Here is a 21,263-nt window from a genome sequence, read left to right as displayed (position 1 = left end):
ACAGACAAAGTCATTATAGAGGGAAAGGGGATAAGCAAACTCTAGCCACACATACGACTGCCTATTGTAGTGAATTACATGAAGAGCATCACTGTGCGCTCGCTTGCATGATCGAAAGAAACAGATCAAAATGGGGTTATGGCAAACAAGCTCCTTGAAGGCCATTAATCTATAAACCCAACACTCAGATAATCAACCCAAGATAAAGATGCGAATCCAAGTAATAGCATTTGCATATTTTGTCCTTAAAGTCTCTTTTAAAGTCATCCATGAAAAAGGAAATCTCTGGTCTTGGTCAGAAGTCACAGTTTACAAAAAAGTAAATTTAACAGCAACTCTAAAAAGAAATGCCCAAACTCTTATGTCAGTCAGAAGATGCAGTGATTAATCCTTTAAATGCATTTAAAGAACAAACCACAAGTCACTCCTGCTTATCTTTCCCCATGGTGAAATCCTTCATATTTAATCTATATTTGATCCTAATATGACAAACCAACAATGAACAGGTAAATCATAACTTGTGTCTAGCACACTGGCAATCAAAAATCCAAACTTAAATGTAGTTTAATACAGACACACAGTATCAGTGGGACTCACTTACCTGTCTCAGTGAAGCACTGACACTACCCACAGCACTACTGTAGAGTTTTACCAATGGCCTTCCAAGCCTAAATATATTTTCAAACAGTATTTTCCTGAGGTATGCACCATCAGTAACAGACCATGTGTACAAGAAAGAAAAACACATTTCTGACCCATTCGCATTTTTATTGTAGTGAACAGGTAGAGTAACAAGCTCACCTGTTAAATCTGGCTATATAGAGTAATCACATATGGACACAATAAATCCATTTTAATTAAAAAAGTACATATATATCTCTATTTATACTGTAAGACAGAGGAAGAGCTGAGGAGGCTGCGGATACTGGAAGAAGAGGGTCTTATGGCTACAATCACAGCATGCTTGGTCCCAGTGCTTTCCAACATGACATCTGAAACATTCTAATCAAAACCAAACAAAAATGAGCAGAACTGTAGTCCAAGAAAGCTGCGTTTACATATACTGGGCGCCAAAGCAGGCCTGGCAGATGTTAAGAATCGCCAACTGCACAAATCTGCACTGGTAGAGAGACCTACAGGATCCATTAAAAAACAAAGCAGACATAAGGGACTGAAAAACAATACAATTACCAAAATGTCAATGAGGCACACATCAGTAAGAGGCAAACGTTCTAAAAAATTGTTACAGGCTTACAAGGCAGTGACATTTCTTAACTGCACCTTTCTTAATCCTAGCACACTGTTGCACACACCTGCAAAAACAATGGTCATGGGCAGCAGCTAAGGACCTCAATGCCCAGGAAGGCACCAAAATGAATACACTGGATATCACTTGAAAATTACCTACAGTGCACCACTACGCAGAGCACACATGGACTAACTGCAAAAAACCTTAAATTGTAAGAAAAAAAACATTACTAAAATTGTTACTGCTGGTGAAAAGTAAACAAAACACCAAACATCTGTGAAAAACACAGCGTAGGGACAGAAATTTAAGCAGAGCCTATTAACTGTTTTAAAGTGCATGCCTCTGTATTTATCACTGCAAATGAATAAAAGCTGTCAGCATAATACTGGGTGTGTGTCTTTCTTTTAATGGTGCTAGTTAGAAAAATCATTAAAATTTCTGAATAAATACAATGGCCTGGCAAGAGAACAGAAGTTGGTCGTGTGCACAGTTTCTAAATACAAAGATTCCACATGATTTCAGTTAGTTTCCTTTTTTGGGTAAGTTTTGTTTTACAAATCAAACCCACCTTTAAGGCAACATGGTTACAAACATCTGGATATACACAAGAACAAAACTAACATCAAACCAAGCTTTAGTCTGATAAAACATGGGAAAAGCATGATGTCTGACAACATACATGAAACAGTTCTCACATTCAGTGGGAAAAACTGAATGCCTAAAAATTAGCTTACTTGGAATTACAAGTTGGCACCCATGTGAGGGAATGACACCAAGTGGCTACTTGGGCCCAAATTCTGTAGTCCACACAAGTGCTGAATGGGAATCCCTGCTAAACAGTTAAGTGGCCATTCCAAGAGGAACAATGAAACATTAATTTGCAAACAGCAGCAGCCATGCCTGTTGAAGGCTTGTCAAAGTTCAATACACAGTCTTAGTCAGTGTTATCACCCCAAAACTCGGACCTTAAACTTACAAACCACATCAGAAGCAAAACTGTCAAACAGGGCCACCCGTTGGTTTTATGAAATACTAAACTGGTAAGGAAGCACCTTCTAAATGCAGCTGATGTGGGAAGGACCCAGACTGGTAGCAAACACGCAAGGGAATAGGTTAAGGACAAATTCACAGAGATACTGGTACAAAAGGAATACATTATCTGACAGATCTGCTGCCCAGTAAAAAGATACTGAAGTCTTAACTTGTTGCAAACTGCTCTTTAAAACAATCATTTTCAGCACTTTGGTATTGGAAGGAACAAGTAGCTGCTGTCTACGGACTCCTGCTCTCTCTCATTCTGGGGCACTTAAGACAATTAATCACGCCAATCCTTTTTGATATGCATATTCCACTCCCAAGTGAGATGGTTACTTTTGTCATCATCTGTGAACTTCGATTTGATGCAATACGAGCCTCTTGCGAGCATACCCTTAGGTGCCTCTTCCTTGGGAGTCAGAAATTCATATTCTTCAGTCCGTGGGCCATAACTTCCAACCATATATTCAGTTTTATCAACTGTGGAAAAACAGAATACTTGTGCTAAGTTTTAACCACCTACACAACGTAACGTACAATAACTTAAATCTTGACCTTTAGTAAGAAGGCAAACTAAAATGGTTACTGCAAAAATAAATCAACTCTACTTAGTACCAAGTGTTGCATTATACTACTGTTTTAAACCTTAGAGGCTGCACACAGTTTCTGCATCACTTAGGAACCAATCTTGCTGGGCTCCAACTCTGCTCAGCAGTACTTTTGAGAAAAAATGTAATGTGAAACAGGTGAGCGAAATGAATTAAAAATGACAGTGACAGAAGTGTGTAAAACTACAATAAAATGAAATGTCCTGCATTATTAGCTTCTGTACTGTTATCAAATTATTAAAATATTACTAGACTGTGTAAAAAAAGATGTCTTACCATAACATTCCATCTGTGATGTTGATCTTAGTTCATTCATTACTGATGGGTTATCGGTTCTGTCCTTGGAAAGGAGCTGGACAATATCAAGCTCGCGTCAGTCAAAAACTCTCCAGTCAAGGTCTAGCCAGAATGCTTGGCTCCCTGTTACCTCAGATAGAATTTGCAAGTTGACAGACAAAAGTAGAGGCTACCTCTGGTCATAACAGACCTACAAGAAAGGAGTACATGAGATCAGCCAAGAACCTCTGGATGGGGGACGGAGGGTGGGCAGTAATGAATGAAGAGCAACACAGATGGAACATTATGGTAAGACGACTTCTTTATCTGATGTTAATCTTCATTCATTCCTTACTGATGTGACAGAGTCCCCAGCTAACTAACTCCTGGGTGGCCCTCATGGAAGGACATTCCTGAGCATCATGGAGTCACAGGAAACTCTACCTCTGGGGGCCAAGTCGAATTTGTAATGAAGAATAAAGGTATGAGGTTTGGCCCAAGTTGCAGCTGAGCAAATATCATTGAGGGAAGCCTTAGCATGGAAAGCTGCTGAAGTTGCCATAGATCTTGTAGAATGTGCTGCGACTCTGAGGCAAAGTGAGATTTTTTGTTGTAGATAAAGGTTATACAATTTCTCAACCATTAAGCCTATGTAATTTTTGATACAGGATGACCCCATCTAGGTCCAGAAAAAGCCAGAAACAGTTGGTCTGATTTACGGTTAGATTTTTGTTCTGCCCAGATAACATCATAATTGCCTATGAACATCCAAGGAGTGCAGTCAATATTCTCCCTTGTTAGAATGGTTAGGAAAGAAAGTACAGTTTTGTACCTACCATAAATGTAGATGTCCGATAGATATGCAACTGCAGTCCTTACATATGGGTTGTCCTGCCTCAGGCAGCCCTCGGTCGGCCGGATTCCAAAGTCTGGGTCCGGCGTCGGCTGATGTCGCCTCCTCCCCGACGTCAGAGCGGCTGGGGTATAAAAGCATCAGCCGACGCCATCTTCCTCAGTGTTTCTTGCCCCAGATGCCAGGTGCCCTCCAAGGAAGGCTAAATTTAGAACTGGATAAAAAATTCCAGACATGCACAACAGTAATAAACAGATACACCATAACAGATATCCCCAGCTAATTATAAAAGGAGGGAAGTGGACCCAAAAGAGGGGTAGGAGGGAGGGAAAATCTGACTGCAGTTGCATATCTATCGGACATCTACATTTATGGTAGGTACAAAACTGTACTATGTCCTTCAAGAATGCAACTGCAGTCCTTACATATGGGTTGAATACCATAGCCAAGCTGGGGGTGGTAGGCTCTAAGACAGGGATGGTGTAGCTAAAATGCCCTGCAGGACTGCCGAAGCAAAGCCTGTTCGGGATCTGGAATATAAAGGCAGGTTGTAGTGCTTGGAAAATGTATGCACGGAGCTCCATGTAGCAGCTTCTAGAATGTCCTTTGTAGCCACCCCTCTTAGAAAGGCTGTGGAGGTGGCTGCAGCTCTGGTGGAGTGTGGCCTGATATTGGCTGGCACACCCTTTCCATGGAAAGAACAGAATCTGATGCAATGTCCAATCCATTTTGAAATTGTTTGTTTGGAAATTGCCTTTCCTTGCACTCCAGCAGCGTATGCTACAAATAGCTGGTCAGACTTTGTTGGCCTTTGTTCTGTCCAAGTAGTAGCGTAGTTGTCTGTGTATGTCCAAAGTGTGTAGCAACTTTTCCCCTTTATTTTGAGGATTGGGGAAGAAGGTAGGCAGGTGAATTGCTTGATTTAGAGACACCCTGAATATCACTTTTGGCATAAAAGAGGGATTGGTTCTTAAAGAAACTCTGCCCTGATGAAAATGAGAAATGGAGGTACTGCCATGAGGGCTTGTATCTCCGAAACTCTTCTTGCTGAGGTAATTGCCAACAGGAAAACTGTTTTCCAGGAAAGAAATTGCAATTCTGAAGATGCTGCTGGCTCAAAAGGTGGAAGAGTTAATTTTTCCAACACGAAGTTGAGGTCCCATGCAGGCACTGGTGATTTTCTGGGAGGTTTGATATTCTTTATCCCTCTTAGAAATTGTCTTAGCAAAGGATGTGAAAACACAGGTGGATCAGTGTTGTACTTTGCTGAAATTGCTGAAGCGTGTATTTTTATGGAAGAATAGGAAAGTCCATTATGCAGCATTTCTGCCAAGTATTCTAGTATCTGTGGGATGCTCAATACTGATTCATCCTGACCCTTGTTGGTATTCCAGATGTTGAATCTCTTCCATTTAGCTGAATAAGTCTTTCTGGTGGAAGGTCTGCGTGCTTCCAATAAGATCTGTTGAACTTCCTTGGAGAGAGACATATGGGGAGAATTCATGGAACCCTCCAAGCTGTCAGCTGCAGAGTTTGCAGGATGGGATGAACCGTCCTGTAATTGCGCTGGGTCAAAAGTAGAGGCCATTGAGGCAGGGGCCACGGCTTGGTGCAGGATATGCTCCTTAGTAATGGATACCAGTGGTGTCTTTGCCAATCTGGAGCTATTAAGATGCCTTTCGGTTGATCTGCTTTGATCTTCAGAAGCACCTTGGTCATTAATGGTAGAGGTGGGAATGCATAGATTGTTAGAGAGTTCCAGCTGAAGGAGAGAGCATCCATTCTCCAGGCTTGTGGATGGTGTGCCCTCGAGCAGAACTTTTTCAGATGATGATTGAGGTGTGAGGCAAAGAGATCTATGTTTGGCCTCCCCCATGCCCGAGTTACTTGTGCAAAAATGTCTGGATGCAACATCCATTCGTGCGGGTCCAGGATGTTTTTGCTTAGACTGTCCTCCAGAACATTGTCCTTGCCCGGAACAAACTGGGATTGCAGCTGTATGTTCAGTTTCATGGATTTTTCCCAAAGAGTCATTGTTAGTCTGCAGAGGGGGTAAGAATGAGTACCTCCCTGCTTGTTTATATACCACATGACAGTGGTGTTGTCAGTCTATTAGCAGTTGACCTTGTTGAAGATATTTTCCGAAGGCCTCGATTGCATGAATTACTGCTAACATCTCTTTTTGATTGATGTGTAGATGCACTTCCCGGGGGGGGGGGTCCATTGCCCTTGAATGCATCTGCCCTCCATGTGCGCCCCCCATCCATGGTCTGAGGCATCTGTTGTAATGGTTTGGCTTGTTTGAGGTTTGTCGAAAGGCATACCTTTGTTTAACTGGCTTGCTTGGGCCCATCACAAAAATTCCCTTTGTAGACATGGGATGAGTGGGATAATTGCTTCTAAGTTGTGGCTGTGTTGAGACCATAAACTTTTTAGGTACCATTGCAGTTTTCTCATGTGTAGTCTTGCCAGTGGAATCAATAGAATGCAAGATGCCATGTAACCCAGGGCCTGCAGGATTTTCCTTGCAGTCATGTGGGTGAGCTTTGCTAGGCTTTTGAAGTAATCAGGTAATTGTTCTTGCTTCTCTTCTGTGAGGTAAGCCATTTGAGATTTTGTGTCTAGTTTGGCTCCTAGAAAAATTATTTGTTGGGATGGCAGTAGTCTCGATTTTTGAATGTTGACTGTGTATCCCAGAGCCTGTAGTAAGTGAATGACATAATTCAAGTTTTTTTGTCAAGGCTTGCTTGCTGTCCGCTTGGATAAGGCAGTCATCCAGGTAAAGGTATATTTGTATCCCCTGGAGTCTGCAGTGTGCAATTAGTGATGCCAGGCATTTTGTGAACACTCTGGGCGCAGTAGATAAGCCAAAGGGCAATGCTGAGAATTGATAATGCTCTGACCCTGCAAGAAATCTGAGGTATCTTCTGCAACTGTGTCTGATTGGGACATGCAGGTATGCCTCCTTGAGGTCCAGAGTAACCAGCCAAGACCCCTTGCCCAGCATGGGAATGAGTTGCTGTAGTGTCAGCATTTTGAATTTTGGTACAATGAGAAAAGTGTTTAGAGCGGACAAGTCCAGTATAGGTCTCCATTGATTTTCTTTTCTTGGAACAAGGAACAGTCTTGAGTAGAATCCTTGGCCTTGTTCCTGAGGAGGAACCTTTTCTATTGCTTTGATTTGTAACAGCTTTGAAACTTGCACGAATGCCTCTGCCCTTTGATTTTGTGGCAGGTTTGGCATGCCTTGTCTTGTTGGTAAAGTATGGAAGTGGAACCTGTAGCCTTGGTCTATTATGTCCAGAATCCATGTGTCCCTTGTTAAAATGTGCCAATTTTTTGAAAATAAGGATAATTTTTCGCCTAAAGGTGCTTCTCTTTGAGCCTTGGTCGGCGGTGTCAAAGTCAAGTCATTGTGATTGTCCCTGGGGAGTAGTGGAAGTCCCTGCTCCACCTCTCCGATTAGTTGGTTGCCATTGGCGTCCCCTGTAGGAGCCTCGGTATTGCCCTCTCCCTCGGGCACGCCTGTTCTTTCCCCTTTGAAACTTGTCAGTGTCTGGAAAGGACCAATTCTTTGAAGGCCAATTCCTGCTGAACCTCGGTGGCTGAACCTGGAGGAAATCTTTGACTGTTTGCACTGATTTAGCCTTCTCCTCAATTGATTTCAACACATCCTGAGCATTAGCACCAAATAGCTTGTGTTTTTCCAGAGGTGCATCTAGAAGCTTTACTTTAACATGATCTGGCAATGCCTGTTCTTTCAACCATGCATGTCTACGTATGACGGCCCCTGTCATAGCTGCCCTACATGAAGCTTCCAATGCATCATAACCACACTGAAGAAAATGATTGCTAACCTGCTGTGTATTATGAACCAAATCCTGCAAGGCCTTTCTATCTAAAGGCTCAGGAGAGGCTAACTTTTTCTGCAAATCATCCATCAAGAAATCCTGATACTGAAACATATGAAAAAGGCAGTTAAGGGTCCTCATGGCAAGGGTGGTTGAGGTATAAACTTTTTTGCCCAACCTCTCCAGGGCCCTAGATTCCCCGTCTGCGGGCAAAGGATTTTTGGCCGTGGAGGTGGCTACTCCTTTGGGCCCCTGGGAAATAGTTTCTAGATCAACAGAATGGGCCTTAAAAAGATGTTTATGAGTTTCAGGAACCCTGTAGTATCTGTCTGGCTTAACAGGAGCAGGAGGGAGAGAATCTGGAGAAGCACTCTAATCTGAGTACACATCATCCAATACATCTAACACTGGAGGGATAGCTAAAGGCCTGTGCTGGGGAAGCTTAAGGAAGGTACGAAGCCGTTTCCTGGAGTCGGAGAATTCCTGTCCCTACCACTGAAAATGCACTCTCATGGAGTGGAGAATTTCCCCAAAAGAAATATCCTCAAGAGGGGAGGCAGAAGGAATAGATTCCTCCGCATCAGAATCCTCGTAGGCCTGGAAGGACTCTTCCTGGGTATCTGAGTGATCAGAATCACCGGAGGCCTCATCTGAAGGGTGTCTGTTCAACCCTGGGCCTTTTGTCTGAGGGCGGCTGAGAACCTCTGTCAGGATGAGCCTGGGAACCTCTGATTAAGGAAATTAGATCTGCAGCTAAAGCCATGATCTGTTTATCAGTAGTGGGACCCTGAGAAAGAGTTTTAGAAGGGTGAGACTTAGCCTGGCTGGCAGCCTTAGCACGTGTGTAGGCCTTGATTGACATGGACACCGGAGGCCTAGCTGCCCCATGGTGCTGGAGTAACTTTGTCCACCGATATGGTCTCGGGCAAATCTTGGGCTTCAGCTTCTGGGGGAAAAACAACCGGCGTAGGCTCTGGGGCCGAAGAGAATGGTAAAGCGGTGTCGTCGGTCTGGAGCGGTGGAATAACCGCCTCAGAAGAGACCGATGCACTCGCGGTAGGTTTTGGTGTGGTGTCGGTGGAAGTCGTGGGCCGAGAATGTCGGTCCCGGTCCTTCCGTTTTTTGGAAATGTGTTGTCGGTTGTTCCGACGGCATGATACGAGTATTTTTCGCCAAAAAAGTCTTCAGCAAATTCTGCCCGGCGCCTGAGTGTGCGCTTGTTGAAGCAAACACAGGCAGCACAGGCAGAGACGTCGTAGTTTGGGCCAAGGCAGGGAAGGCAGTAAGAATGGAAGTCCTTATGAGGTATTTGTTTACCACAAGACAAACAGTTATTAACTTTTGCAGTTTTATCTGACATCGGCTGAGGCAAGAAAAGGTTCCCCAACGGGGTACTTAGCTTTTTGATGACTTCGGATACTGAAAACACAGGAGCTGACCGACCGGCACTTGCGAACTGCTTCTGCTTCGGGCACCGCGTGGCAAGAAAGACTGAGGATGATGGCGTCGGCTGATGCTTTTATACCCCAGCCGCTCTGACGTCGGGGAGGAGGCGACATCAGCTGACGCCGGACCCAGACTTTGGAATCCGGTCGACCGAGGGCTGCCTGAGGCAGGACAACCCATATGTAAGGACTGCAGTTGCATTCTTGAAGGACATCACTGGAAGGACAACAGACTGATCGCTCTGACACCACCTTTGGTAAAAAGGTAGAATTAGTTCTCAGTGATACCCTATCCTTATGGAAGATAAGATAGGGGGTTTGATGGGAGGTTTGATGCACAAGGCCTGGAGTTCTGACAATCACCTGGCCGATGTGACTGCAATAAAAAAAAAAGTTATGTACTTACCATAACGTTTCATGTGAGTTGTTTATCTCACCTTTATTCTCACTGATGGGTTCGGAGCAGATCCTCTGCTCCGACACGGCTGATAGCAAAGCTCAAAGTTTGCCAGTAGCTCGAGACCAAGCCCCTTATCCCACAATGCACTGCTGGAATTACCTCAGATCTTGTTTGCTGCGAGTAACAATAATATATATATATATATATATATATATATATATATATATATATATATATATATATATATATATATATATATATACACACACACACACACATACACACACACACTCTTTTATTTATTTCTACCAAGAACACTTCCCGAAGGGGAAGAAATATTCAATAACCAGGATGGTACTTCTATTTATTTCTACCAAGAACACTTCCCGAAGGGGAAGAAATATTCAATAACCAGGATGGTACTTTATTTATTTCTACCAAGAACACTTCCCGAAGGGGAAGAAGAAATATTGAATAACCAGGATGGTACTAGCCTCTAAGTCAACAGTCAGCCAGGGGAGGTGGGGTGGGGTGGCTCGAGAATAAAGACGAGATAAGCAACTCATATGGAACATTAAGTACATAACTTCTTTATGTGAAGTTGTTAAATCTTGCTGTTTATTCTCACTGATGGGTAGCATCCCTAGCACCCTCAATCTTGGGTGGCTCATGGAAGTATGTTCTTCGGTACCGTGGAACCAAAGGAAGACCTCTCCCTTGAAACCTCATCTACTTTGTAATGAGTGATAAAGGTATGAGGGATAGACCAAGTGGCTGCAGAGCAAATATTGTCAAGGGGCAATTTAGCTAGAAAAGCAGAAGACGTAGAGATGGCTCTGGTAGAATGAGCCTTAGGTTTGTGTGTTAATGGCATGCTTGCATTCTCATAACGGATATACAATTGGATAACCATTTAGATAAGGATGTTTTAGCCACTGAATTGCCTTTTCTGGCTTCTGAGAAGGATACTAATATCCTTAGCTCTGTCAAGATAAAATCTGAGCTGTCTGTGTACATCAAGTTTGTGCAGCATGTATTCCAATTTGCTAGAGTGGTTGGGAAAAAAAGACTGGCACCTCAATGACCGGATTGATATTTGATTCAGAACAGACTTTAGGTAAAAATGAGGGGTTTGTTCTATCAGCATGGAAAAACATGCAAGGTGGTCTGATAGATAATGCTTGAAGTTCTGACACTGCAGGCAGAAGTAATGGCCACAAGAAAAATAGTTTTCCAGGATAAATATTTGAGATCACAAGAAGATGCTGGTTCAAAAGGGGGAAGAATAATTTGAGACCGCATAAAGTTTAAATTCCGGGGAGAACAGGGAATTTTGATAAGAGGTCTCGTGAAGAATGCCTTTAAGAAAAGTCTTAGATAATTTATGGCCCATAACATTTCAGCCACCAAACCCAAGCTGAAAATCTGAGATGGTAGCTAACTGGACTCGTAGCAGCTGCTGCCCCTTCCTTAAAAATCTTTGTCAAGAATTCTAAAATAGATGATAGCAGAGCTCAGAAAGGGTCAATTTTCTGCATGTTGCCCCAAATTGAGACCCTTTTCCACTTACTGCCATATAATTTCCTGGTAGATGGCCTGCGAGAAGACAAGATAATTTGTCTTGTATCTTCTGAAATTGAATGAAGCCTGGCAGTTAGGGGAAGTGGATTAGCCAAGCAGTTAGTTAGGGACTGCAGTGAAGGATTAGAGGTCCCTTAACGGGTGCGTCAGAAGGTCCAGAACTGGGTCCAGGATCCATGGATCTTTCAACAGATGATGGAGAAACAGGAAACAAATCTGTCAAGGCCAGTAGGGGGCTATGAGAATAACAGTCCTTCCCAGCGATTTTGTTTTCTGTAAAAATCTGGGTATCAATGGGAAGGGTGGAAATGCATAAAGGAGACCTGGGGGCCAATCGTGTAAAAGTGCATCTCTCGAGGGATGACCGGGAGGTAGTATTACGGCAAAGTAGCTTCTGCATTTTGAATTGATGTGGCTGGCAACGAGGTCGCAGCAAGGCTGGCCCCATTTGCGGAAAATCAACTCCGCAACCTGTTTGAGGTGAGGGAGCAATATCGCCCTTAGCTCGTCCACTATCACGGATTTCCCCCGGGATGTGGGTTGCTATCACAAAATGCTGGGACGACACAGCCCATTGCCAGACCCTGAGGGCTTCTCGACAAAGGGGGTAAGACTTGGTTCCGCCTTGCTTGTTCAAGTACCAGACTACTGACATGTTGTCCGTCTGAGTTGCAATAGTTCCTAGAGGGAGAGAGTCCTGAAAGTACTGCAACGCCAGAAGTACCACTCTCAACTCTAGAACACTGATGTGCAGATAGGATTCTTGATCTGTCCATGTGCCTTGGGCAGTCTTTCCCTGAAAATGCCCCCCCCCCCTCCACCCTATCAGAGAAGCATCCATGGTCACAGTGGCTACTGGGGGGGGGGGTGCAAAGGGTCTTCAGATTGTGACATGGAGATGGCAACCAGCGAAGGTCTCTCTTGCAAGACTCCGTGATGAGAATCATGTGGTGCATCGGTAGTTTCTGGTACGACCACTGAGCAAAGAGGAGCCATTGAAAAATCTGCATATGCATCCTTGCGAGTGGTATAGCCAGGATTGTTGCCGCCATCAAACCTAGCACCTTCAATACCTCTGCTGCTGTAGTTTTGTTCTTTGACACCAGTGAGCTGACATGTTGGCGGAGAAGTGAGACACTTTCGATAGGATGACAGAGTGGTAGTTGAGGTATTTAACTCTGCTCCTATAAAAACGGTATGCTGCGATGGCGATAAGGGAGACTTTTCGAAGTTGATTGCAATGCCTAATTGATGGCAGAGTGTCAGAGTGTATTGTGTTGCCTGAGTCAATTGATGTCTGGTGGTAGCGGTGAGGAGCCAATCGTCTAGGTATGAAAACACCTGGAATCCTAGACATCAAGTGAGCTGTGACCACTTCCATGCATTTGGTGAACACGCTGGGGGCTGTAGTGAGACCAAAGGGCAGGGCTCGAAACTGGTAATGATTGGCTCCCAGCCGGAAACGCAGATGATCTCGGGAGCGTCTGTTCATCTTTATGTGACAGTACGCATCTTTGAGATCTATGGAGCACATCCAATAACCTTTCCCTAAGAAGGGAAGAATGGACTGAAGCGTGACCATTCGGAACTTCTCTTTCTTTACAAACTGGTTTGAGTCTGCTGAGGTCCAAGATAGGTCTCCAGTCCCCTGTTTTCTTTGGTACCAAAAAGAATCTTGAGTAAGTTCCGAATCCAACTTGGTCTGCTGGGACTGGTTGGATGACTTTCTAGCAATCTGTGGACCTCTACGATTGCTTGTTCCCTGAGATTGGGTGGAACATCTGGGAGTCTCTTTACAGGAATGGGAGGGGGAAGAGAACGGTATGAAATATCCTCTAGAAATAATGCTTTGTACCCATGTATCTGTTATGTTTAGCCAGGCTTCTGGGTACAAAGACAAGTGACCCCCGACTGCCTCCAGAGCCTAACAGTCAGGCCCCTTTCAGGGGCGCTGGTAGGGTTGACCGGAGAACTGACCCCCGTCACCCTGTTGCTGTGGACCCCCTCTGCCGCGGGGGCTGCATCTTCCGTTATAACCCCCTCCCTCTGCCTCTAGAGGGGGTTTCTCCATGTGTGTCCTGAAAGGCTCCCTGTGCTTTTCGGAACCACATTTTCCCTCCCCTTGGGCCCTTGGGGTAGGGCTGAGTAGGGGTAAAAAAATGGACTCCAATGGCAGATAAGGTCTTGCCTTCCTGCTCACATCTGGTTAAAGTTTCCTTTACTTTGGGCCCAAACAGTGATGAGCCATCAAATGGGGTGTTAATAAAGGAAGACTTAAAGGGTTCAGCAAAGGAACAGACTCATCCGGCTGGTCTTCAAAGAGTAATGCCCGAACTAGCAGCTCTATTCGAACCATCAGCTGCATAGGATATGAGACGCATAGACGAGTTTACCACTGAGTTTAGGGTAGCGAGCTGGGCGTTGACTTTGTCGGCCACCCCTGCAGCTACCGTACCCTGGAGGGAATCTCCTAGCTCTTTCAGGAAATCTCTTTGTAGTCTCGTAAACTGGGTTAAGTAGTTCAGTGATCGCAGAGAAAAAGTCGCTGAACTAAACATGCGTTTCACATATCTATCCATAACCCTAGAATCTGTTAGGAGGATGGATAGATGTGGATGTCTCAGACACTTCCTTTTGGTGGCTGCAGCTACCACCATGGCATCAACAGGCACTCCCTTTATCAAAAATGTCTTGTTCACTAGGGCAGACATGAATTTATTGGGCTTACGAGGAACAGGTTCCATGGCCTCCGGTGACTCCCATGCCTTGAGATCAGTTCCATGAGCTCATCATAAGGCGGAGATACCCAAGAAGTGGAAGGTTGAGACCAAAAAGCCTTCAAGAGCACAGACTCGTCCTCAATAGGGGTCTTGGACTGCCAATCGTCCCTCTGATTAAGTATCTCTAGTATCTCTGCAAAGGAGATATCCTCAGGGGGGGATCGAGGGGACCCTTCGGACTCATCCAAGTCCGTGTCAGATGTCAAAGACTCCTGTGGGTAGTTAAGCGCCTCCTCTTGCAGTCTCTTCCTGGGCACCACCTCAGTGGGGGCATCTGGGGAGATCTCAGAAGAGAAGGGGATGCCCTGTGGGGGTACTCGAGGCTCGGGGTCTCTACGCTTAGGAGGACAGGTAGACGAAGAAGCAGACATAGGAGCTTGAGGGGAGAGGGAAGGCTGAACCGATGCTGACACTGTCTTTAGAGACAAAACTCTCCTCATAGCATCGAAGGCACCATGGCTCCGACAAGGAGTGGATGGACCCAAGAGTACCGTCCGATCCTCCTGTACCAAAACCCTGGGCTCCGAGCCCGAGGTAGGAGCAGAGCTCATCCGAGCCAAAGCCCCGAGAGGAAGAGTCGGCACCGACAAATCGGTTCAACTATCCTCCCCGGATCCAATGGGAGAGCATTGGCTCCTAGAGCCCTCGGTTGATGCAGAGGACATCCGAGTAGATGGAGCCAATAAAACCGGTGTGGGTATTGGCTCCAAGAGTTCGACAATCATCTGTTCAGTATCCTTCGGCTCAGAGAGTCCAGTACGGCTCGGAGGAGCAGACAAATCCGATTCCATGGTCTTTGGCACCGATGAACTGGACGGGGCCAACAATTTGGCAAGTCCTAGTGCCTGTAAAAGCTTCTGCACAAGCCGATCCATGTCCAAATCTGAAAGGCTGACTGAAGACTTAGCTGAATGCACCGAAGGTGCTGACTGGAGCAGAGAAGGAACTTCAGAGACCTGCTCCAATACTGAGAGCTGGCTCCGAATCAAAGGTACACTCGGTTCCGAGGTCTGTGGAACCGATGACCCTCCCTCTGAAGTTTGTCTTTGTCACTTTAGGATCTGAAGATTTTGTGGATTTTGAGGATTGAGGACGTGCTAATACCCTCATGGCTACTCAACACCTCAGAAAAGGAATGCTGTAATAATCCCCTGTCTATAAGCTTCCTCCTTCTCTCCAAGGGGACTCTTGAAGAAGAGGAATGGCAAATGCTGCAAGTGTCTTGGAGGTGTTTAGCCCCCAGACAGTAGACGCATTGAATGCGTGCGTCAGTGACGGACATTTTCTGCCCACAATCTGGGCAATTTTTGAATCCCGATTTAGGATGGGATTTCTCCTTTTCATCAGACAAAGCAAAATAAACCAGTAAACTGCAAAAAGTAAGACAGTAAAGTCCTTACTTAACTTGTAAAGACCCACAAAACAACTAAGCCCAATCTGGGCACTATCTATAATAAATTATAGATTACAAATATAGGGCTAAAGAAGCCCACAGAGAAAACCCCGGACTATTAGAAAAGACTAATAAGTGTAAATAGGGCTAAAGGCCCACACAAACCAACTAAGCCAACAGGGCACTAACTATTTATAAAAAACAGAAAAAGGTTTTGTTTTTTTTTTTAGAAAACTTGCTGTTTTTCCCCCACAAATGGTCCGAGCTAGTTGGATCAGAGATCTGAGGTAATTCCAGCAGTGCATTGTGGGATAAGGGGCTTGGTCTAGAGCCTTGAGCTTTGCTATCGGCCGTGTCAGAGCAGAGGATCGGCTCCGAACCCATCAGTGAGAATAAACGGCAAGATTTAACAACTTCACATCAATGTTTTCCAAGAGATATTTTACATCACATGAAGACGCAGGTTCAAAGGGGGGAGCTGTTACAGCTTGCAGAACCAAAGCCAAATTCCAAGGTTGTATGGGCTCTCCAAAGGGAGGTCTTAGGTGGACAACCCCTTTCAAGAAAGTCTTACAGAGTCTGTGTGACATAAGTGAAGAATCTTGAAAAACAATATGAAAATTTGAGATGGCAGTTAAATGTAGAGGCAAACACCCCAGAGTGGAAAAGATGTGATAAGTAATCCAATACCACTGAGACTGGGGCTGACAGGGGGTCTAATTGTTTATTTGCGGCCCATAGAGAACCTTTTCCATTTGTTGATAGATTAGTCTGGTGGACGATTTAGGAGATGCAATAAGAATACTGTGCAGAGGATGAAAGGTTTTCATGCCTGGCAATCACTGGAAGTGAAGAAACCAAGCTGTTAGTTTCAGGGTTGTTAGACTGGGGTGAATCAGACCATGTGGATGGGAGATCAACGTTGGGGATGGAGTGAGGATCCACGGTTGATCTAGCAAGTGAGGCCAGAGGAAGGGAAACCAGACTTGTCGAGGCCAATAAGGAACAACTTGGATCACTTTGCTCTTCAACTGTCGTGTTTTCTTTAGAAATTGAGAGATGAGGGGGAGAGGAGGATAAGCATAAAGAAGACCCGAGGGCCAAGCGTGGACTAGTGTCCCTTGGTGACTTTCCCCGAGAGGGGATCAGGGCAAAGTAGTTGTAGTTAGTTTGGGAGGCAAACGGGTCGCAGCAAGGCTGGCCCCAGAGGTTGAAGATTTTTGCCACTATCAGAGGATTGAGGGACCACTAGTGAGGCTGTAGAATGCACCTGCTCAATTTGTCCATTGGTTGTAAGCTATCGCCCACTGCCATATTCTCAAGGCCTCTCTGCATAATGGGTAAGATCTGGTGCCCCCTTTGTTGATGTACCAGACCACTGACATGTCTGACTGGACTGCAATAGTCCCCGATGGAAGGATGGAGTGAAATGCTTGCAACGCTAGAAGCACCGTCCTCTGCAAAAAGGTCCTCGCCAACCAGGTGCCTTGGACAGTTTCCCTGACTTAACCGCCCCCACCCATTCAGGGGGGCGTTCGTGGTCACCATGGCCATCGGTTGATGGGGGTTGAAAGGGACAGACCATTGTTGGGGATTTAGATATGTCCACCAGAGTAAACATTGCTTGCATCTCAGTTGCACTTATCTGAAAAGACAAAGGATGCTGTAGAAGGTACCACTGAGTAAGAAGTAGCCATTGAAGGTGCCTCATGTGGAATTTGGCTAGAGAAGCAATGGTTAATCGAGGCTGCCACTGACCCCAACAGCTGGAGAATAGATTGAGCTGGGGATTTGTGGTGACAGAGCAGCAGTTGAACTTGTCTTATTCTCTGAAGTCTCTCTGTTCTGTAAGGGATGCTGTGCAATTTTTTGTGTTCAACAGTACCCCTATAAATTCCAAAGACTGAGTTGGGGTTGTGTTGGATTTCTCCCAGTTTACAGCGATTCCTTGGCTTCGAGCTATTAAGAGTATACTGCAGGGCTTCTTCCAGTAGACGCTTGGTGGGGGCGGTGAGGAGCTAGTCTAGATATGGAAATGCCTGGAATCCTTGAAGTTGCAAGTGAGAGATAACCACTGCCATGCATTTTGTGAACACTCTGGGGGCTGTAGAGAGACCAAAGGGCAGGGCTCGAAACTGGCAGCGAGTGGCTTCTATACAGAAGTGGAGGTATCTTCTTGAGCATTTGTCCATTTTTAATGAGGTAATACACATCTTCAAGATCTACAGAGCACATCCAATTGTCTTCTTCCAAAAGAGGAAGGATAGACTGAACCATGACCATCCGTAATTTCTCTGATTTTACAAATTTGTTTAGTGTACTGAGATCCAAATTTGGTCTCCAGTCCCCTGTCTTTTTTGGCACTAAAAACACCTCGAGTAAAAACCGGATCCTATCTTTTCTGGGGGGACCGTAGATGCACTTGGTAGCTCAAAGCTGTGTTCCACAGAGCCATGGCTAGTCTGCAGAGGGGGTAAGAATGGGTACCCCCCTTGCTTATGTATCACATAACAGTGGTGTTGTCTGTCTTTACCATTAATTGTCCAGGAAGAATGTGGTCCTTGAAGGCTGTCAGAGCATTCTGTACAGCTAACATTTTTTTTTGATTGATATGCAGGTGCATTTGACTTGGGTTCCACTTGCCCTGAATGCACTTCCCTGCCAGGTGAGCCCCCCCATGCATAGTCTGATGCATCTGTTAGGGTTTGGGTGGCAGGGGGTAGAGTGAATGGTAGTCCCTTGCTCTGGTGGCAGGCCTCTGCCCACCAAAGGAATTCTAACCGTAGGCAAGGAAGGATAGGAATCATTGCTTCTAAATCCTGAGAATGTTGACACCATAGGCTTTTTAGATACCAATGTAGTTTCCTCATATGCAGTCTTGCATATGGAATCAGAAGAATGCATGAGGCCATGAACCCAAGGCTTGCAGTATTTGCCTTGCAGATGGCAGAGTTTTTGTGGCCACTTGTCTGAAGTAAGCTGTCAAATGAATTTGTTTCTCTAGCGTGAGGAAAGCCATCTGGGAAGTTGTGTTCAGGCTTGCTCCCAGGAATATAATTTAATTTGTTAACAGGGTACCAGATGTGATTTCTTTTCATTTATGGTGTCCCCCAAACAAGTTAAAACCTTTTGTACAAATGCCAGATATGTCCTGGCTTTATGCCGGAATTAGACAATCGTCCAGGTATGGGTATATTTGAATATTTCTTTGCCTGCACAATGCAATGACTGCAGCTAGGCACTTTGTGAATACCCTGGGCGCAGTAGATAAGCCAAAGGGCAGTGTAGAGAACTGAAGCTTTGAAGCGCAGGTATTTCCAGCAAGATTCCCTGATTGGGATGTGCATCCTTTAAATCCAGTGTTGCCAACCAGGCATCTTTGCCTATCATGGGAAGCAACTGGTGAAGGGTTAGCATCTTGAATTTTGGAATCACAAAAAAGGTGTTCAGGATAGACAGGTCCAGGACAGGACGCCATGAGTTGTCTTTTCTGGGTACCAGGAAAAGTCCTGAGTAGAAACCTTGTCCCTTTCCCTCTTCTGGTACAGCCTGAATAGCCTTTAATTTTGAGAGAGAACTTACTTTTGAGCCTCTGCCCACTGAATTGGGGGTAGATCTGGCCAACTGTTTGGGGTTGGTAACGTGTGGAAGTGAAATCTGTATTCTTGGGAAACTGTTTAAAACCCATTTGTCCTGGGTAATGAGTTCCTAGTTGTTTGCTTGCAGAGCAATCTTTCCCCCTAAAGGAGCAGTCAGTTGAGAAGTGCTTGGAAGGTTTAATGTTAAGTCATTGAGACAGCTTACCATAGGGGGAGTCTTACTACTCCCTGATTTGGAAGTGGAAGCCCCCCACCGCTTAGTCCTGTGCATACCCTGGGACTGAAGCCTGGGTGTTCTGCTGGCTCTGGGTTTGAACTGAGAAGGCCTGGAAGAGGCATGAAAAGGCCAATTTTTTGAGGGCCAATGCCTACTAAATCTAGGAGGCTGCACTAGTAAGAAATCTTTAAGTTTGCATAGATTTAGCTTTTTCCTTCATATTTTTTTAAGAACTTCTGCTTTGTCACCAAACAGGTGGTCCTGATTTAAGGGAGCATCCAGCAATTTAGTTTCAACATGACCTGGCAAAGATTGCTCCTTAAGCCAAGCATGCCTTCTAAGTACAGACCCGGTGACAGCAGCCCTGCAAGACGCCTCTAGTGAATCAAAACCACATTGCAAAGTGTTTTCCAACCTGCTCAGCAGAATGCATTAAATCCTTATTTTCAGCACAATCAGGAAGCAATCCAATAATATGCTGCTGATACTTTAACATATGAAACTGGCAATTTAAGGCCCTGATGGCCAAGGTTGCAGTGGTGTATACCTTCTTACCCCATCTATCCAGGGCCCTGGAATCTCTATCAGACGGGGTAAGATTCTTGGCAGTAGTAGCCTCAATACCCTTGGGTCCCTGTGAAATGGTCTCAGGATCCGCAGTTGGATTTTTAAAAAGGAACTTGTGAGAATCAAGAACCCTGTAATATCTGTCAGGTTTTCTGGAAGCAGGAGGTAGAGAGTCAGGGGCCAAGCTAGATTCTGAAAAGGCGGTCAACAATGTCCAGCACAGGAGGGATAGCTAAAGGCCTGTGTTGGGGCAGGAGTAAGAAGTCTCTAAGCCTCTTTTTAGAATCAGAGTAATCCTGGCTTTCCCAGTGACAATGCACCTTAAGAGTATGTAAGGTTTCACCAAAAGAAAAATCCTCCGGGGGAGAAGCAGAGGGAATAGAGTCCTCTATCAGAATCCTCATAGGTAGATAAGGGTAAATCGTGGTCATCAGGAGATAAATTTCAGAATCCTGGTCAGAAGTATCATAAGCAAATTCAGTCCTAAGTCTCAGAGGGGGAAGGTTGGTTTCTCCTGACTGACGTAATAAGGTCTTCAGTCATTCTTATTTGTTTTTTAGGCAAAGGCTTGACCATGCGGTCTGGGCGTCTGTTTCCTAGGCATGGTTCGAGTTTTAATCCTGGAAGAAGATGGCGTTGGTTTAATATGCAAGTCAGTAGGCCTGAATAAACCCTCAGAAGCCGGTGCCTGCACAGCGGCTCTAGACCCATCCAAGGTAGAGATATCCGCAGGTTCCACAGTTGAAGCATCTCACAGCATACCGGACTCCGAATGGGTCTTAGTAGAGGCCTGTGAATCTGAAGTAGCGGGTATCAGGGGCTGCGAAAGCACCTCACTGAGTACCGGCAAACTGGTGACTGGCTTGGGTGAAGCGTCGTCGGCAGCTTTGGACCTAGGCGGTCTGTCTTTATCTTTGCATTTTTTTCGGAATGTCGGTAGTCGGGTGGCTTACCGAAGACGTATCTGGATAACTGAACCAAGTACCAAAATATTTAGAAGCGAAAATGTACAGACGATGAATAGTTCGCGGTTTAAATAAGGCACAAAACCGACAGCTAAGTACGTCGTGGTTGGCCTAGGCAAGGAATACAGTACGAATAAAAATCTTTGATGCATTTGTTTTCCACAAGAAATAAAATTGACTTTTACTAACATCGGTTTAGAGCAAGAAAAAGTTTCCCCAATGAGGTACTTAGCTTTAGTTGAAGACTTCGGTTATGAAACTTGAAAATGAAAATTTCAGGAGTCGGACGACCGGCATTTGCCATCTGCTTATGCTTTGGGCACTGCACGGCAAGAAAGACTGATGTAATGGCGTCGGTTGCACGCTTTATACCCCTGACTACCTGACGTCATGGAAGATGAGACAGCAACCGACACAGGACCCAAGACTGATAATCAGGCCGAT

General features: G+C 45.1%; 1 protein-coding gene across 1 annotated transcript in view; it reads right to left on the bottom strand.

Annotated features, from left to right (window-relative positions):
- Positions 1-747: 747 nt before the first annotated feature.
- ARHGDIA (Rho GDP dissociation inhibitor alpha) overlaps positions 748-21,263 on the bottom strand; it is a 556,749-nt gene continuing 536,233 nt past the window's right edge. The window contains exon 6 of the mRNA XM_044068209.1: positions 748-2,764. Within this exon, the coding sequence (XP_043924144.1) occupies positions 2,565-2,764 (200 nt within the window). The 3' untranslated portion in view covers positions 748-2,564. The remainder of the gene's footprint in view (positions 2,765-21,263) is intronic.

Source organism: Protopterus annectens, chromosome 4.part0, assembly GCF_019279795.1.
Source record: "Protopterus annectens isolate FY-2018-M chromosome 4.part0, PAN1.0, whole genome shotgun sequence".
In the NCBI taxonomy this organism is placed as follows: Eukaryota; Metazoa; Chordata; order Ceratodontiformes; family Protopteridae; genus Protopterus; species Protopterus annectens.
Note: the sequence above shows the minus strand (reverse complement) of the source record. Positions and strands in the feature narration are given on the sequence as shown.